The sequence below is a fragment of the Sylvia atricapilla genome, chromosome 14 (genome assembly GCF_009819655.1).
Source record: "Sylvia atricapilla isolate bSylAtr1 chromosome 14, bSylAtr1.pri, whole genome shotgun sequence".
Taxonomy (NCBI): Eukaryota; Metazoa; Chordata; class Aves; order Passeriformes; family Sylviidae; genus Sylvia; species Sylvia atricapilla.
Window position 1 is genome coordinate 6,949,447 of NC_089153.1, and position 17,470 is coordinate 6,966,916.

The following is a 17,470-nucleotide window of genomic DNA, read 5'->3' on the forward strand; positions in this document are numbered from 1 at the left end:
TAACCAAGTGCAAGCAGGAGCTGTGAGTGGGTTTGATTAATGTGTACAACTGGCTGCAAGGGTCAGAAGTAGCATGGATGTAATCATGGACATATTCCAAAAGCATCATTTTGAAACACTGCTTTGGGAGCCAAGTTTATCCAGCACTGTTACCAACTTATTTCTGAAATTTCTGAAGAGAAGAAACCAAATTAAGGTCCAAGAGATGCAACTACAGTTTCAAAATATGTTTAGCAATAGAAAAATACAGGGTGCTGAAAACGCTACAAAGTCCAGAAAGACTTACAGTAGTGAAAATATTTCCTTCAGTACCAGAGATTATGTAACAGTATTTTCTTTTCTCCTTGTCTCCTCATCTCCTGCAGATTTGTACTGTGGCTAAGTCAAAACATCCACTAAATGTGCTGCAGAGACTGTTTCAGTTGAAAACCTCAGTGTCCATATATTCAGGCCAAAATGTCCAGTTTCTCATAAGGTTTCTTTGGCTCCATCAGAGCTCTGTAGAGCCATGGCACGACAGCAAGAAGATTTAAAGATGAATCAATACAAGACCAAGCAGGGATAGGCAGATGTTTCCATCTGGCATTACTGGGTCATCCTGGATTAGTCCATGGCCAGCTGTGGGATGTCCTCAGAAGAGATGTAAGCACCAGCTACTGTAATTTCTAGGGATTGTGCTTGTTGTGAACACTGAAGCAAGGTCCACAAAGGAATTTAGGGCAGCTGCACAAAACATCATGGCAACATGCTCATTGGCAAAATGCAGAGGGTTTCAGACCCCATTTTCTATGATACAGGGGAGGCACCATGAGGCTTCAGAGATTTTGTCTTTTATGGATCTTACCCAAACTGCATAATCAAGAACTATTTCAAAACAAGAGTCTTTCCATTACTTGAACAGATGGTGATGGGACCTTCAGGTGAAGATGGACACCTGCAAACCCCTAAAATTAATGGGAGATGAGCAGAAGCTAAGGATGAAGATGTTTTACTAATCGTAGCATATCTCCCATCTTCAGTTTTTCCCTCGTGACAGATCCAGAAGCTTTTTATGAGCTACAGACTTATGCAGAATAACTGACAGTATTGAGAAGAAGAAATTCCACTGGAAGCCACTGAAGTAAAATTGTGCATTCAATTTATCCTCCTGAGATCCTGGGGAATTTGGCAAACACACCTCAGGATAATTTGTTCAATAAAAAGCAGGTGCTATTCTAAGCTCTACAGTTTTCCAGGACAGATTACCAAAGAAATAATTTAGAAGAGAGGACATAAATGGAATACATTTGCTGGCAAATGTTGCATTTTTAGCTTATATCTGTCAGATTTTCCAGGATTATGCTCTCCATACTGCCAGCTGCTCAGTATTCCAATTCTTGTGCAGAAAACCATGTTGGTAAACATTTAAACACAAATGAAAGTGTTTTCCTGGATAAAGGCTTGAATGCTTAAAACCTTGCAAAACTGAAGCCCAGCTTAGCTGCTTCAGCCTGTTTTCCAAGGTGTCATTGCAGACATGACATCTTTGTTAAAGAAATACATTGTTTACATACCATTTGGAATTGTTGCTCATTAACTAAAATGAGAGGTCCTATTTAAAATATGCACTTTTTATGATTGGAGGTAATTTGACTATTAAACTTCTGGGCTTTTCATTAAATCCTTTCATTACTATTTTATTGAGGAGCTCAGAACATTGTATATGCAGGTAATGATTGCAGATAACAAATGTTTCTCATTTTTTAGTCTGAATATATGTTGCATTGAATTTAATCACATCTGTGCTTATCTGCTATAGAGAGATGAAGCGAGATAGAGCCGTGGGGATGGTAACAGAAGAATTTATTTCACAGATATAGTACCTTTCCTCTTTTTTTCCCTTCTTTAACAAATTGTATAATTAAAGCTGCTAACAATTTTCCCTTCTAGTGTTCTCCATAAGCTTTCACATACTCAGAAGTTTTTCAAAGTTACCATAAGAGCTGAATTTCTTGGTTTCTGGCCAAAGATTAATTTTATTTCAAAGGCTAAAATAAAATCCACTTTTTGAAATCAGTAAGACTAAAATTATTGCTATTCCTTTTTAATACCAAATGTATATATGAAATGTTTTCACACATATAATCCTTAGATGACAGAATAGTAAATTTTAGAACTCATTATAGAAATAATACTTATTAAGAGGTATACCAGAGTAAAAGTGGTTTGCTATTAAGTGGTTAAAATGCATTAAGTGGGTAAAACAGTGGTTGAAGTCAGCTATCAATAGCAGCTCATTTGGAATTGCTAAATTTAATTTCAGAGCAATGAACCGGCCCTGGACGTTCATGCTGGTGGTGTGTGGTGAGAGGAAAGATAGGCTGTCCTCACCTGGACAAAACAGCAGAACCTCAGATTTACAACCTTTTGACATCAAGGAGGTGGAGCTCTGCATCTGGATCACAATAACCAGTGCAGAGAAGGATATTTTCATGTTGTTCACCATCAATTCTTAAATATGCATTTCAGAGCCTTGTTAGTTGTGCTGGACATAGAATTAAGAAATTTAGCCCAAAAGATTTAACATTACTTTAATCTCATGTGCTACATTAGAGCCTTATTAAGGTTTTAAGTAATTTTAAATGCATGCTATAAGTCTTTAAAGCAGCTTAGTGGGGTTTTTAGCATTTCCTTTGGAAACCAGGAAATAAAATGAGAAAAGTAATTTTTTATTGTATTGTTGGTTGTTCTTGCCTCAAAAAACTTACATGCAATGTGTTTATTCAATACAATGTGATCTGTGATACTGTGTAATCATTTGGCTTCAGTAAAAGAGTAGCAATATTTGTAATTTTATTCTAAGGACCTCCAAGTATTTTACTGCTGATAACCTTCCCTTATTCCAAATCTTCCCCATTCCAGAAAATATTGACTTCTTTACTCCAGTACAAAACAAAATTTTAATACTTAAACACATTAGAGGTTTCACAGGCTAGAGGAGCAGAATGCATCCTTTAAGTTACATACAGAGAAGCCAAAAAGTGTCTTTTCAAGTTCAGATACTAAGACAGTTCTTGGCATTGTAAATGTTATTGCATGGGTCACAAGCTCCATCTTCTTTCTTAAGCCACCATCAACTTTCTCACTTGTTTTCCCTTCAAGTGTGGAATGTCTCTGGTCTCTGACTCCCAAAACATATACCCAGGGTGTTTTTACCTCATACAAAGGGTTGTTCTGCATTTCTCATCTTTGTTAATCTGAACGTAATAACTCATCTTCCCAATCCCTGCACTTGTTTTCTATTTGAAGCATAGCAGACTTCTTGTCACTATGTTAAATATGTTGTACAATTCTGGTCTTCATAATTCACTTCCAGACCACGTTCAGTTTTGCCTCTTATTCATAACAAGTGTACAACCTTCCTGGACTCATAGCTGAAGTCTTTGCTCAATGAATTAAGTAACTCTAAGGGCTATCAGTAATTAATCTAAGAAGGTCAAGTTGAATTTAATTTTAATTATACATAAATTCTTTGGTGACATTCTCCATTCACTGACATTTGTGTGCCTGTTTGCCTTTCCTGTTTGATCTGTTTGGGCCATGGTATCACAGTTGTCTTGGAAATATTGTCCATTCCCAAAAATAAGAATGAGCTATTTATTTACAAATAGAATTATGTTATTGATGGGGGGGGGGGGGGGGGGGGAGGGGAGTCGGGTGATTGTTTTTCTGCACAGAGAGTCAGTTCAAAAGCTTAAACTTTGGAATAATGGCTCTTAGGGCTATAAAAGTAGGAACCAGAGGCACTGATCAAGATAACAGAGAGGAAAAGTCATTGTAGACTCCTTAATAAACTGTTTTCCTTTGCCTGCTTCAGTATCTGCTGTCCACCCCATTGAAGCCCTTTTAGTGTTTATTTGTTTGTTAATTGTTAATTTGAAGTCTTCTGTGTCTTCACTAGTCTTTGGAGAGGAAAAGAGAGTACAAACTCTACCACCCTACAATGGGATGTACACAAAATGTCCAAGAGATCACTGATCATTGTGTCTGATTATCATGGACAGGTCTCATTCTGCTTTGGTGACACTTCTCTACCTTTAGCACACATAGTGTGGGTTAAGCAGGTCCCAGAAGTGCTTTACTTAATAATATATTGACTAATACATTGATTAGTTTAGTAAGGTTTTCTAGAATTAGCTGATTAATTGCTCTTAATGTTATCTTTCTCATTCTTTCTCCTCCTATCACTTTTTCTCTCTCTTGAAAAATAATCTTAGGGAATTAAATGAAAGTGGAATTAGTGGATAATCCTCAATCTGTTGCAGAGTTCTGTTTGGATCTGAAGATATCTTGCTATGGATTAACAAAAGCTTCATATGACCAGAACATGCTATTTCTGTTACACAATATACGTTGAGCCACTAGTGTATGAAAACACTCATTTTTCTCATATCATCCCCTTTTTGGAGGGAAGGAATTCTGACAGAAGATTAGTATGGGTATGTATGAGATCCCCTTTAACGTGCATTTCTCACCAATGTACCAAACCCGACATATTTTTCAGTAGAAACATGGAGCATTCAAAAAGTTTGAAGAAGATAAATAGCTCAGAAAGAAAGGTAGCCTTTCATCTCAAGGGTTCATGTCAAAGTCCAAGATGATATTCAGTAAAACATACAATTTCATACATGACTACCTGCATCATTTGCAGGCTTAAATGCAGGCTAATGCAAGCTTAAAAAGTAAATAACTTCCTTATTCAATTCCTTCTAGAGATCCTTATTATCCTTCATGTATCTTAATAGCTTCTTTACATATATTGATCTTTTATTTCTGGTAATGATATGTGTATATTGGTTTAGGTATGGTAAAAATTATATTTCTTATGTTTTGCTGGCTGTCTGCAAACAGAGAAAAGTTCTATCTTGTAAGACTAATACTTAGTTTCATACACTATGGCCAGATTCACAGCTAAGCCTACACATTGTGTTGTTCTTTACTGAATTATGTGTGAAAATGTCCTTCCACTAGATCTGAAAAAAATAGAGCTGATCCTCAAGACACAAAATCTGTTTTAAACAATAGTGATTTTCTTTTTTAGTGGTGATCAACTGTTTCACTAAGATTCTTGTATGATTTACTGAATTTCTAATGCCTGCTGTCACTTTGAAGTAACCATAATGTAGTAATTACTCTGGGTCAAATCAGTGGTATTTTGAGCCATGTCATTTTTCATTGGCAGCTGCCAATAGCAGAGGATAAGAGCAAAAGATAAGGGCAGAAATATCCCTGGTAAAATCTCTCCCCTTCCAGAAACATGCAGCTAGGACAGTCCCTGTAATGAAATGTTATCACTGAGTTTAATGTTGATTTAAAATATTTTTCTTCTCTCTTTGAATCTATATGAATATTGGGCTCTGCGTAGCGTCACTTATTAAAAACAAAAGCATTTTTGTAAGTTTTCAGTCAGGGATAATATCACTGCATGCTCTATGTCCTTTATGTAAGAGAGAACAAGTAAAGCTGCTGTACTCAACTTTTTCCATGTTGCTTAGGACATCACATGGAAAAACATTATGCAGCTGAGGTAGTAATTTACATGGGAAAGTATTGTTACATTTCTCTTCTGCTTATGCAGTCCTGGTGGTTTCATCAGCATTAAAGCCTCCTTTTTGACAGCAGTTGTGTTAAAATATGACTGTTATATAAATAAGAGGATATCACCGTGTGTCAGACTGAATATCCAATATTCAGTCTGACAAGACTCGCATATTAATTTTCTATCACAGCTATACAAAAACCCCAGAATCACACTAGATATAATCCTCATTATTCGCTCAATAGTTTTCTTGAACCTACCACCATCACCCCTCTTTTACCTCAGTTTGTCTGAGCTAGTTGGCAGGTGTTGGAACTTGTGAAAATATGTATCTCCCTCTACCCACTCTTTTTTCATATGGATGAAAAAAAATTAGTCGTTTTGGGAATTTCTCACATTGAAGGAGATGGTTGCACATTCTGATATTAACTAAGTTCTAAGCATTTCATATGAAAAAATTTAAATCAAGTAATATTATTTTCTGTTTTGCTGTTTTCATCAATTTTGGCTTAATGCAAAGCTTAATTTCTTCTAAATTAGAAGAATCAAGTAAGCAGATTACTTCTGAATATTAAAATAGGAAACCAGACCAAATTCAAACAGCAAAGCTCCCACTTACTGCACCAGAGCTCTTCTGAGACAGGTGCTCACATAAACAAATGCCTGTAAGACATTACACCTCCACAAGGATACACTCTAGGTGAATTCAAACTCTCACCACTCTGCTTTTTACAGCATCATGACAATTTAAGTCATAGTCCATTATCACAAGGAAGTATGCAGTGAATGCAATAGTTTAAAGTCATCAAAGTCACTCACTAAATTGAGTCCAAAACGATCAGTACATCTAGAATGGACACTTCAGACTGTTCCGTTCCTCATCTCTCCATCACCTAAAATATCTCTTCACCCTGGTCTTTTGTGTTGATATTTTTCCTAGGGGCAGTTGTAGTGCCTAATTTCACTGGTGCTCAATGGAGCTTTAGTCTCGTTCTTTGAGAAAGGATCTTCCTTACCTAATAAGAATTATAGTTACCTGACTGTAGTGATGGGCTCTTCTGTAATTTATGGTTCTTTTGTGGTACTTTCTGCAGTCTTTTTATTCATGAATAAGAAAGTATCTTGTTCTAGGTAACAGCTTCCTGCTTTGAACCCAATAAGTTTACATCTATTTCCAGTGAAGTTATCTGGATGTCCATTCTATCATCAGCTGTCATATCTTTTAAAAAAGAACATGACTACATCTCTTTCTCCTATGTTGTCAAAAAGCCTCCTGGTGCTTGTTCAGAACTTCCATTCACAGAAAACAGCTCATTTTCCAGAATGGAGAAAATTCCTTTTTGTCCAGAGGGCCAGAAAAAGACTTATGTGCCACTTAAGATCAATTTACATTACAGTCTGTCAGCTGAAGTGGAGTGTAAAGTTTAGTTGATCATCTGTACAGAATAAAAAAGAAGGTATGAAGGAAAAAATATTTAGAGGTATTTTAAATCAGTTAGCTGGAATGTCGGTTGAGAGCTTTCTGCAATAGCATTATGCAGAATAAGAAACACTTTTTGAAGATCCTTACTGAGTTATAATTTAATTTTGGGTGATTTCTCAGCTCTTAGATGAGCACAAAACTACCTGCAAGAATCTGTACTGGATATGGCCTGGATTTTCCATCAGAAACAGACTGACTTCAGTGGAACAGGGATTACTAGAGGATGAGGCCTGCCATGTGAGAAGATTCCCAGAACTGCTGAGATTTTCAGCATTAGGTGTTGGATAGGATCTTGGTTTCTTGGTAGGCAAACTGGGAAAATGGACAATTATATCTTATCATTCATGTTAAAAGAAATCTCTGTTGCAATAAAAATCTGTTTAAAAAAGTACAACACTGTACAGGATATGGAGCATGATGATGAAAAAAACCCTCTTCAGCTCTGACATCCTGTATCAGATTGTGTTGTTGGTTTTGTTGTTGTTGTTGTTGTTTTGTTTGGTTGGTTTTTTGTTTGTTTTTATCTCTGTATTTATATGTATGTGTCCAGACTCTTTTCAGTGGTGCCCAGCAATAGGATGAGGAGTTATGGCCAGAAACCCAAGAAGTTCTACCTCAACATGAGGAAGAACTTCTTTATGTTAAGGGTGGCAGAGCCCTAGAACAGCTGCCCAGGGAGGTTCCTGGAGTGTCCCTCTCCGGAGACATCCCAAACCCATGTTCCTGTGTCACCTGCTCCAGGTGACCCTGCCTTACAGGGGGATTGGACTGGATGATCTCCAGAGGTCCTTTCCAACCCTAATGATTCAGTGGGTCTGTGGTTTTCTGAGCTTGAATTCACATTAACCAAGCTCCCAGCTTCCACTCTGTTCTTCGCTTGCAGTCTTACACAAGTCATTGCCAGTCTCACACAAGCCACCTCTTTTTCTGCATTAAAGTTTTCTGTGAGTGGAGCTGCAGGTGCAATAGTTTGCAAAGCTGCAGTTGAGACTGCACCAACAGAGAACCCCAGTACACTCCAGTTATCCTGATGAATGCTAAAAAATAAGGTATCAGATGATCACCCTGACAGAAGGTAGGAATATATATGTAGGAATATATATAACTTTTCCAGCTGGAGTGGCTGACACTAGCTGTAACAAGGGAAGGCTGCAGGGTACTGAGCCAGCTTCAAAAGAGCCAGTGCATCTCTCTCTGCAGGACAGGTCGAGGCCATAGCTACTGGCCTCGAAACTGCCTCTGCTTTGGAGCTTACTTGAATGTATTCTACAAGGTACCACAAAAAATCAGCCATCCTATAAGGATCTGTTACTGGTCACTTGTGTCTAGTGCTTTATCTAATAATTTAATAATTCATTATTCAATTCACAATTCAATTCTCTATTGGTGAAAGAGGTAGTAATTACTTAAGCATACAGGAGTTTAATTTACTAGGACTGAGACTTGGAAAGGGTCAAAGACCTTGACAAGACATCTGCTTGTTTTCCTTTCATCCATTCATTCCTGTTCTTCCCTTTTAAATTTTTGTGCAACTGTTAGAGAATTTAGTGACATGTGTCAATAGAGTGAATGCAGCATAAGTGAAAACAATGCAAACACAGTCCAAATCAACAATATACTTTTTCCAGATTACCATTAATCATGAACATTTTAAACCCTAAAGACCCTAAAGAATTATTTGGATGGCCATGAAGAAGACATATAATATGACTAATAAGGGAAATATACTAAAAGAGCAGATTGATTTAATCAGATAGTTTTACTGTATTTAGTTTCTATAGTTTTTTATTACAGCTTTCACTTTTTAGATTTTCAAAGATTTAAACTTTCTGAAGGACATCTAACATCACTTTCCATACTCACTGGAATATTTTGGAACACGTGAGTTTTGGCATGCAGGTTATGTTTAGGTGGTTTAGTCACTACAGCAGAAGTTAGTTAAAGAGTTTCATCCTATTTCTAAATCATATATTTTCAAGTAGGGAAACAGTGACTGCAGTTTTTTGGGGTTTTTGCCCCATCAAGATATTAATGATAGAATTTAACTAAATTTTGAAATCTACTTTAGGTCAGTAGTTTTGGTACTCTTTTATAACAATAACAGTTTGTGTCCCAGCAGTACAGCTCACATGGCTATGGAAAACTCACAGGCAGCCCTCGTTCCCCTGACATGCTCAAGCAGTGCTAGTCCTGTGTCCACACAGCTTTAGCTCTGCTGATACAAACACTGGAGTACATAAAATATTCAGTTTCATGGTATCGTAGACAAGCATAAAGTAATATTTTAATAGCACCTAGATCCACATCTTCTATCACAACACTTCTTTAAAGGGGACCAACCCTGGTGAGGTAAGGTGACAAATTGTCTCTTGCTAAGCAACTCCTTATTCCAGTAATGGGACCTTTGGCTTACTGTTCTACACTGTGTGAAAGTACTGGAAGTGTATGAGTAACTATAGCTGCAGGATTGACACCAAACTGATATTAGCAAGTTTTACAGTAGTTCTAAGTGACTGTCCATCTGAAGGATATTATTTTAGTCCTTCTTATTATATTGCATCACTTTACAAGAGCAAAAGAATTTTATTTACAGACATGTTTATTAATTTACTAATAAAAATGCATGTACTGTCTTAGGCACCAGACCATTTTGATGCTAAAATGATTGCTTATTTATAGGGTTTTTTTGATTAGTCCTGACAGTCTGCAATTTTAGGCATGTAGCTGCAGCATAAAAACATTGCCATTAAGCTACTTGGGCACAAACAAGTGAAAAAAAAGTCTCACATTTCTGATCTGAACATTAATTTCCACTGTATTATGTAGCTTTTGCTGGCAATTTGTTAAAGCTCTGTAAAAATAACTGATAAACCACATATATCAATAGTGTGCAGAGTTCAGCTTTAATAATTTGAAACTTTGCTGGTGAGTTCTATTACATGTAATGTTTTAAATATATGTTGTATGTTCAGTAAGGTCAATCAAATAATAGTTCCAATAAAACCATGTCAGGTGTACAAATATATTTTTCCGAATAATTTTGAATTGTCTCTTGATCCAAAGATATTTTTATGTACAATTTTTCAGAAACTGGGAGCTTGATCTGACTAGTTTTCACCGGACACAGGTCCAAGTCCATGTGATGCACTGCACGCTGCTGTTACACTAATCTGAGGGGTAAGAGGAGGAGGAAACTTTACGCAAGAAGTTTGCAGTCCAGTTATGAATGTTGAGAAACCAACTGGAAGAAAGCACTTCCTAAAACTTTAGTGTGCCCAGCTCTAGGGATGTACTTTGTGCATTTAATAAAACTGATAAAAAAATCTGTAAAGGTAAAATACCACAGTGTTGTAAAATGACATTTTTGCTGATCTCATTTGTGATTTACTGAAGTAAATGCTAGAATTTTAGCTACTTCCATTAATGCCTGAGTGATGTCTTAACTTTCCTCTTTTTTCTCCACTCTTCTAAATATTAATGATTTTGCAGAAATAAATTTCTCTATATAGTAAATTTTTGTATTTATAGGGTTCAAACTTCTGCACAGTAATGGTAATCAAATGTTTTCAATTACTTTGATCACATTCTGCAAATATTTAAACTTGCATGTGTATTCTGATTGATGTCAACACATCTATTCAGATGTTTAACATGGAGCACTTTTGCTAGTGTTCAGTTGGCCCTTCAGAATTTCAGTGCCCAAGAAAAGTGATACACAATACAATGATATTCCCCTCCTTCTGAAGTGTTTGATGAATTTTTAACAAAAAAAGAAAAAAAATTCATCTTGACTATAAATAAATGGTATCTAAGTTCAACTTTTATACCTCTGTCTTGGTCCTTGAGTTTCCAAAACTAATAAAAAGACTTCTTCCACAATGGGAAGAGTAAAATGTCCTGATTGCTAGAATTCAAATCATGTATGCATATTGACTCCTTTAAAATGGTTCTGCAAAGCACTAAGAATAATTTTCCCTTTACTTGTAGCTATTATTTCTCAGTCTATGATTTATTCTTTAAAATTATGAGGGCAGGAGGCTGTCAGAGAAAACCATCTTGGCTATTAGATAGCTGTAAACAGAATACAGAACTTTTTGCTGAGATAAAATTTTAAGTTGAATTATGAAGAGTTTCTTCTAAAGCTTATGAAATAATTTTGGCAAACTTCCTCTCTGGTGATGATTTTCTGAAAGATGAGTGAAAAGAGGAAAGTCTGCTAAAATAAGTATCTGAGATTATTTTAGTGGAAGTTTTTTGTCAAAATAATATGAAAGCCTGTGTCATAAAATCCTGCAAAAATTGAATTTTCCATTTCTGTATTCAGGTAGTAGACATAACTGGTTCTACAAGGGTCAAAACCACCTCACACCTTACTTACAAATCTTACTCCCAACACCAAACTACCCTCATAGTAGACTCATCAAGTTTTATCTCATTTTCTACTGAATTTTCAACCATTTTTAGTTTCTTACAGGATTTTTTTTTTACTAAGTTCTTTTTGTGTGGAAAAAAAAGTTACTTGAAAGCCTAGCAACTTTTCATTTCCCCAGACAATAATTTTGGCCTTCTATCTGGCTTAGAACTAAGATCCTACCATTGCAGGTATGAAGTCTGATTTTTCTTAAATTAAAACAAACAAACAAACAAAAAAAGAAAACAATTTAAAAACCCAAACAAACAGAAGGAACCCACTCTTTGGTATGGTATTATCCAGGTAAAAGGAAGGAAGGAGAAAGAAGATAAATATGAGGAGCCTGTGTGAGTCCAGCATTAGCAGCAGCAAGGAGAGTGGGCACTAACTTCTCCAGGGTATTAGTGAGAACACGGCTTATGCAGCTGTGGGGAGCGGTCTATCGCCGCTTGGAAGGCCACACACACTTTGCCGTGCAGGTATTTCCCCAGCTAACCTGTTCAATGCACATTTCGCAGGAATGTCTGCTCCAGCGCAAACCTTGGCACTGCAGCAATTCTCCCGCCCTCCACGTATGAACTCCGGCTCCCCGTGCTGCCGAGATTTTTACCCCTTTCCATTTCGGTGCATGAGGCACATATGCGGCACACACGGGGTGTCTGCCAGAGGAACGTGCGGGGAGATGCTGCTGGGGAGATTCAGCTCATGCGAACCCCAGAACTATCGCATCCCCTGGGGAACCGCGGCCGCCAGCACGGCCGGGATGTGCGGGGGCCGGGGCTGGGAGGGACCCAGCAGGATTATGAGGGACCCAGCAGGGCTGGGAGAGGCCTGGCGGGCTGTGAGGGACCGGGCATGGCTGTGAGGGACCCGGGGCTGTGAGGGACCGGGCGTAGCTGTGAGGGACCCAGCAGGATTATGAGGGACCCGGGGCTGTGAGGGACCCGGGGGACTGTGAGGGACACGGCAGGGCTGTGAGGGATCCGGCAGGGCTCTGAGGGACCCGGCAGGGCTGTGAGGGACCCAGCAGGGCTGTGAGAGGCCCGGCATGGCTGTGAGGGACCGGGCATGGCTGTGAGGGGCCCGGCCGAGCTGTGCGGAGCCGGGCGGAGCGGCTCGGGACCCGCATCGCTGTCCTTGGTGCTCAGCCCTGCCCGCGCTCGCCGCCGCGCAGCCCGGCACAGCCATGATGGGGCTGCCCGCTCCCGGAAAACAAGCCGGGATGCACGGACATTCCTGTCCGCAAAACACAGCTGCCCTACGACTCCATGCACCGGAGCAAGCAATTAATTACGAGATAAAAGGCTTCGTTAATATGGCACCAAATTCTATGGACACCCCGGCATGTACCACCATCACACACACCCGCCGCTCACCCTCCCTGCCCGTGTCAGAGCGACAACAATTGTAAGAGAAATAAAACATTCTAAGCTGCTAGAGATAGATGAATGCAATGCCACTATCCAAACCTCTGGCATTCTCACGACAGCTCAGCAAATTCGCAGATTCTTCACCCCCCCCGCCCCCAGCCCTCCCTCTCCCCCCACCCTCCCCAAACAGAACCAGAAAGCACATCTTACCGCTGGATGAGAGAGAGGAACAGAAGTGCCCGCACCATCATTTTGAGAGAAAATGCAGGATTCAAGGATGCAGTGCTCCCCAGGCTGTTGGATTTGGAGGAATCATCTCTATTCCAGACCCCCCACCCCCCACCCCCCCCAGCTTTTTTCCCCTTTCCTCTTGGTTGCAGATGGATCCGTCCCCTTCTTTAATTATTTTTTTTTTTTCGGTAGTAGTTCTCCCTCCTCCCTACCAGGTCCCGTCAGTGGGATGAGACATTGCGCCCAGCTGCGGGAATTAATATGCAGGGGAGAGAAATTAGATCTACACAAGCCCTTGCAGATATAATCAGAAAACGTCAGCTCAGGCAGCAAGCAGCAGCTTCCAAATCTAGGCAAATAATATAATTGGGAGAAAAGGAAAAAAAAATTGAAACCCAAACAAAAAGCGAAAATCACAGACACTCACAGAATAAAAATAGTCAAGGAAAGGAGCGCATACACATTTACGGAACCACTGACACACATGCAGCAAAATCCAATAAAGCAACAAAGAGTAAACGAGAGGGGGAAAAAAATAAAGAAAAAAAAAAAGAATAAAGCAATGGAGCTTCTGCCTGAATGCAGATAACTCTGAGGTCAAAGTGGAAATGATTGCACTCTGCTGCAGCACAGATTAACACATGCGTGGTGTCAGCCAGGGTGCTTTTTAACCTTTGATTACACATATGCAGGCAGTCTGGATTTTCATTTTGGAGCTGGGAAGGATTTGGCAGGCATAAAAAAGAAGGTTGGAAGGAAAAGCTTGCCCTATGCTGCTGAGCATCCTCATTTTTCTAAACAGCGTGGAAATCGTGATTGCAAAGGGGGAAAAAAATGAAAGGTTGGATGGGGGAGTGGAAAAGGGAGGGATGGTTGTTGCTAAGTAACCCAGGAAATGGGGAAAGCAGCATTGGTGGAGTCAGTATGAATGAGGTGATTTAGTGTGTGATAGGATTAGGGGGAATATGCAAGGGTTTTTTCTCCCCTCCCCCTAATAAAATGAGGCTATACAGACACAGGAAACACTTCCTGGCCAGAGGGGAAACACTAGAGGACTATGGAAGATGAACACTGCCAGATTTTGGAAGAAGAATCTCAAGATCTATTGCCCAAAAATGCAATTTAGCAACTACTAGTGGAGTAAAAAAAATCAGGGAATCTCATGCTTTCCTAAAGTAAGAACACTTCAGTCTAAAATAGGTACTTGGACTACAACCTACAATAATATTTTTTTACCTCCCCTATTTTTTCTGTCTAGATCAAAGTAAATATAGACAATAACAAGTCTACCCCATGACATTTATGAACTGGGAGATTGGGCAAACTTAACCATCATGAACTTTTGTTTTCAGTCCAAAGCCCAGTTTTCTAAAACTTAATGGAGAAATAAATAATTGTCCTTAGACTTAGTCTAGTCTGAACCAAATTTAACACTTGGATTCTGCTCAAATCTTCTAATACCCTGGACAATCTGTTAGCTCCCAATGTCCAAATGCAGAATGAAATTTATCCATCAGAATTAAGCTACAGTAGTTGCTTTCTCAGAGTCTCTAAAAACAGAGATCCAGCCTTCAGTCATCAAGTTAATTTTTTTCTATTTCCAAACACAATGCATTTAACTTTAACAATAATCAATAGATCACTATTATTAGTTGCATTAAATACATCTTGGTCCCTGGATAGTTAGATGATTATCGAAGCCAATATCTAACACAGTCACTGCATTTTTATTAGTGTTTACAAACAAAGTAACAAGTTGCAAACCCATTACTTAATATTTCCAGTCAATGATCTTATTGTTAATTGAGTTATTCCACCAACTTGTGAAAAACAGCCTCTTCAGTGATAGAAAGCTATAAAACATTTTAATACTTTCCCATCTCTCTCTTCCTCTCAGTGTCTATATATATATATAAATATATATATAAAATATAAGATATAACATATATACATATATATGTATAGGTATATATATGTATGCATGTTCAAATATCCACATTTGCTCAGGGGTCAATTCATTACCTGCAAACATGACACTTCTGTGATTTTATTGCTGTAATCCCTCTCATCAGTTGTCACAACATGCCTTTGGAAGATGAAAATGCTTCTGTATTTTGGTGAAGGATTCAAAATCCTTGATAGGTGAGAGTTTGAACTGTGCAAACATTATTGTCTTGGCTACAGCGGCTGTGTCTGCACAAACACAGCAGCTTTACTCTCCACCTTTTTTACTGAAAATTTGTTCCATTAGCAAAATCTTCTTGTCTGATAAGAGCTCCTGGACTTCCTGCAAAATTCTTATACACTTTCATTCCAGAGGGTCAGCTCACTATCCTTGCTGAAAGAGGCAAAGGGTCTGCATTAGGAGAAAAACCTGTGGGTGTCAAAGCTTGTAAATTTTCCCAAGCTTCCCATCACATGGATGGGATGTCAAAAAAAATTGGATATTATAATGTTATTGCTTGATTGCATAGAGGTTATTAAGGTGTAGAGAACATTGAAAATATTATTGCTGTAAGGTACCTTACTAGCTGTACCTTCTATTCTCATTGTTAATTGGAGACCAGTGGGTTTGGATAGACAAGCATGCTCTGAAGATTCTGTACATTTTTCTGCAAGTCAAAACTTGCATCACCATATTATGATCAATTTTTCATCCCAGACGTGTCGGCTTTAATTTTTGTCTCAGCTGCTTGCAATTGACATTTAGGCATTGACTTAGGTGGTGAGAATTAGGATCTTTGGCCTCTGATACAGATCACACAATGGCCAAGTCAGGTTTTTGAGTGCTCCTTAGATAAGGTCATTTCAATGTTAAAATACTGACCCCAATACATAAAACTTATCCACCAATAATCAAGAAATACCAGTTTTTGCTCCAAGTAATTTTAAATGCAAATTTGTCCTTGCAGTTCTTTGCAGCCTCGGTCTGAAGGAAGGGAGAGTAAACCCACATTTTATGCATAAAGAATTTAAATATTATTATATCATGCTGATAACCTCTGCTAGAAAAAACTTTGTTTATCTGTAGCAGAAAGAACTGCCGTAGAAACAAAATGTACCAGGCTGTTTTCTCTCTGAGCACACGTCTTTGAAGCACAGTGTTCTTCTTTCTGTGCCCACAAGCTCTATCAGACACTGATGTTTAGGTTTCCCTCATAATAAATTATCACAAAGGATCAAATTTACATGAGGACACTGCTAGTGTGAAATGTTTTCCCAACACCTTTTGTGTGACAAACCAATCCCACATAGTAACTTGTCCCTGGGCACAAATGTGGTATCTTCACAACAAATATTTTCAAGTCTTTGAGAAAAGTCTTACGAAGAACAATTAAACACAGAGGTCGTTGTTCCAAAAAGATGCATTCTGTATCAGACTAGAATACTTTAAGGGTATTTTAGTCAATTTGGCAGACACTTTGTTCATTTGCAAGTACATTCTCAGCTCCTATGATTTCCCTATGTGTCTGTATCCTTAAGCCCAAGGAAAACATGGCTTTTCCTACCCTAATATTATTTATTTTCTGTGTATCAAATATTAGATCACACATCACAAAGGAAGAAGAAAAAGATAGATGTAAAAAAGCAATGCAAAAGTAGTGTGTTACAAAAGATTCATAAAGTGAAAAAAAGAACTCTCAATGTCAATATCTTGCCAGATTGTCTTTTATCACATGTTCCTATCTGGAAGTTCTTTCTGTTTCAGCTTGTTGTTCCTTGTGTTGCTTTAGACAAAAACAAACAAGCAAATCACCAAAAATAAGATGCTAATTTCACTCTCATATGGCACATGATTTGGGTAGAGGTGACTGGTTTATATGGGTCATGTTGAGAATGCTTTCTTAAAGGCATAACAAAGAAACATCTGGGTAGTTAAATTTTCTATACTTGTGCTTTATGAGGCTATTTATTACATATCAAATAATGTTTTGATGCTTAGAAAAATACATCATCTACTGTTTCAAATTTTTCCTATTCTGAAATAAAATAGTCTAGTTATAAATAAAAAGATTTTTAAACTGCATGAATTCACATATTTTTAAAAATAGCTTGTATAAAGCTATATACAAATATATATTTTATAATAGTAATTATAATATTGATAACATTTTGCTTTCTTCCAAGATTATCCTAGCATTTTAGCCCTTGGTGAATATCTTAATACTGAATTCTTGAAGAAAATAGCATCCAATAAAAAGCATTTCTTTGATGGAATTCCAGGATCTGATATAATTTCTCTTTTTTTTTCCCCATGGTCTATATTCTAACACATTTTCCGGTCATCAATAAGTGTACATATGTATATTAAAACATGGAAAACCTAAAAATTAATCTTGGAACACTTCTAGGAGAAAGGTAGGTCATGGTTTTATACATTTATTACTGTTGTGCAT

The 17,470-nt window shown here is 38.0% G+C and overlaps 1 protein-coding gene across 1 annotated transcript in view; it reads right to left on the minus strand.

Moving 5' to 3' along the window:
- The window catches only part of GABRG2 (gamma-aminobutyric acid type A receptor subunit gamma2), a 62,807-nt gene extending 49,649 nt beyond the window's left edge, over window positions 1–13,158 (minus strand). Inside the window, 2 exon segments of the mRNA XM_066328961.1 lie at window positions 13,053–13,137; window positions 13,140–13,158. Coding sequence (XP_066185058.1) covers window positions 13,053–13,137; window positions 13,140–13,158 — 104 coding nt within the window.
- Between the last annotated feature and the right edge of the window lie 4,312 nt (window positions 13,159–17,470).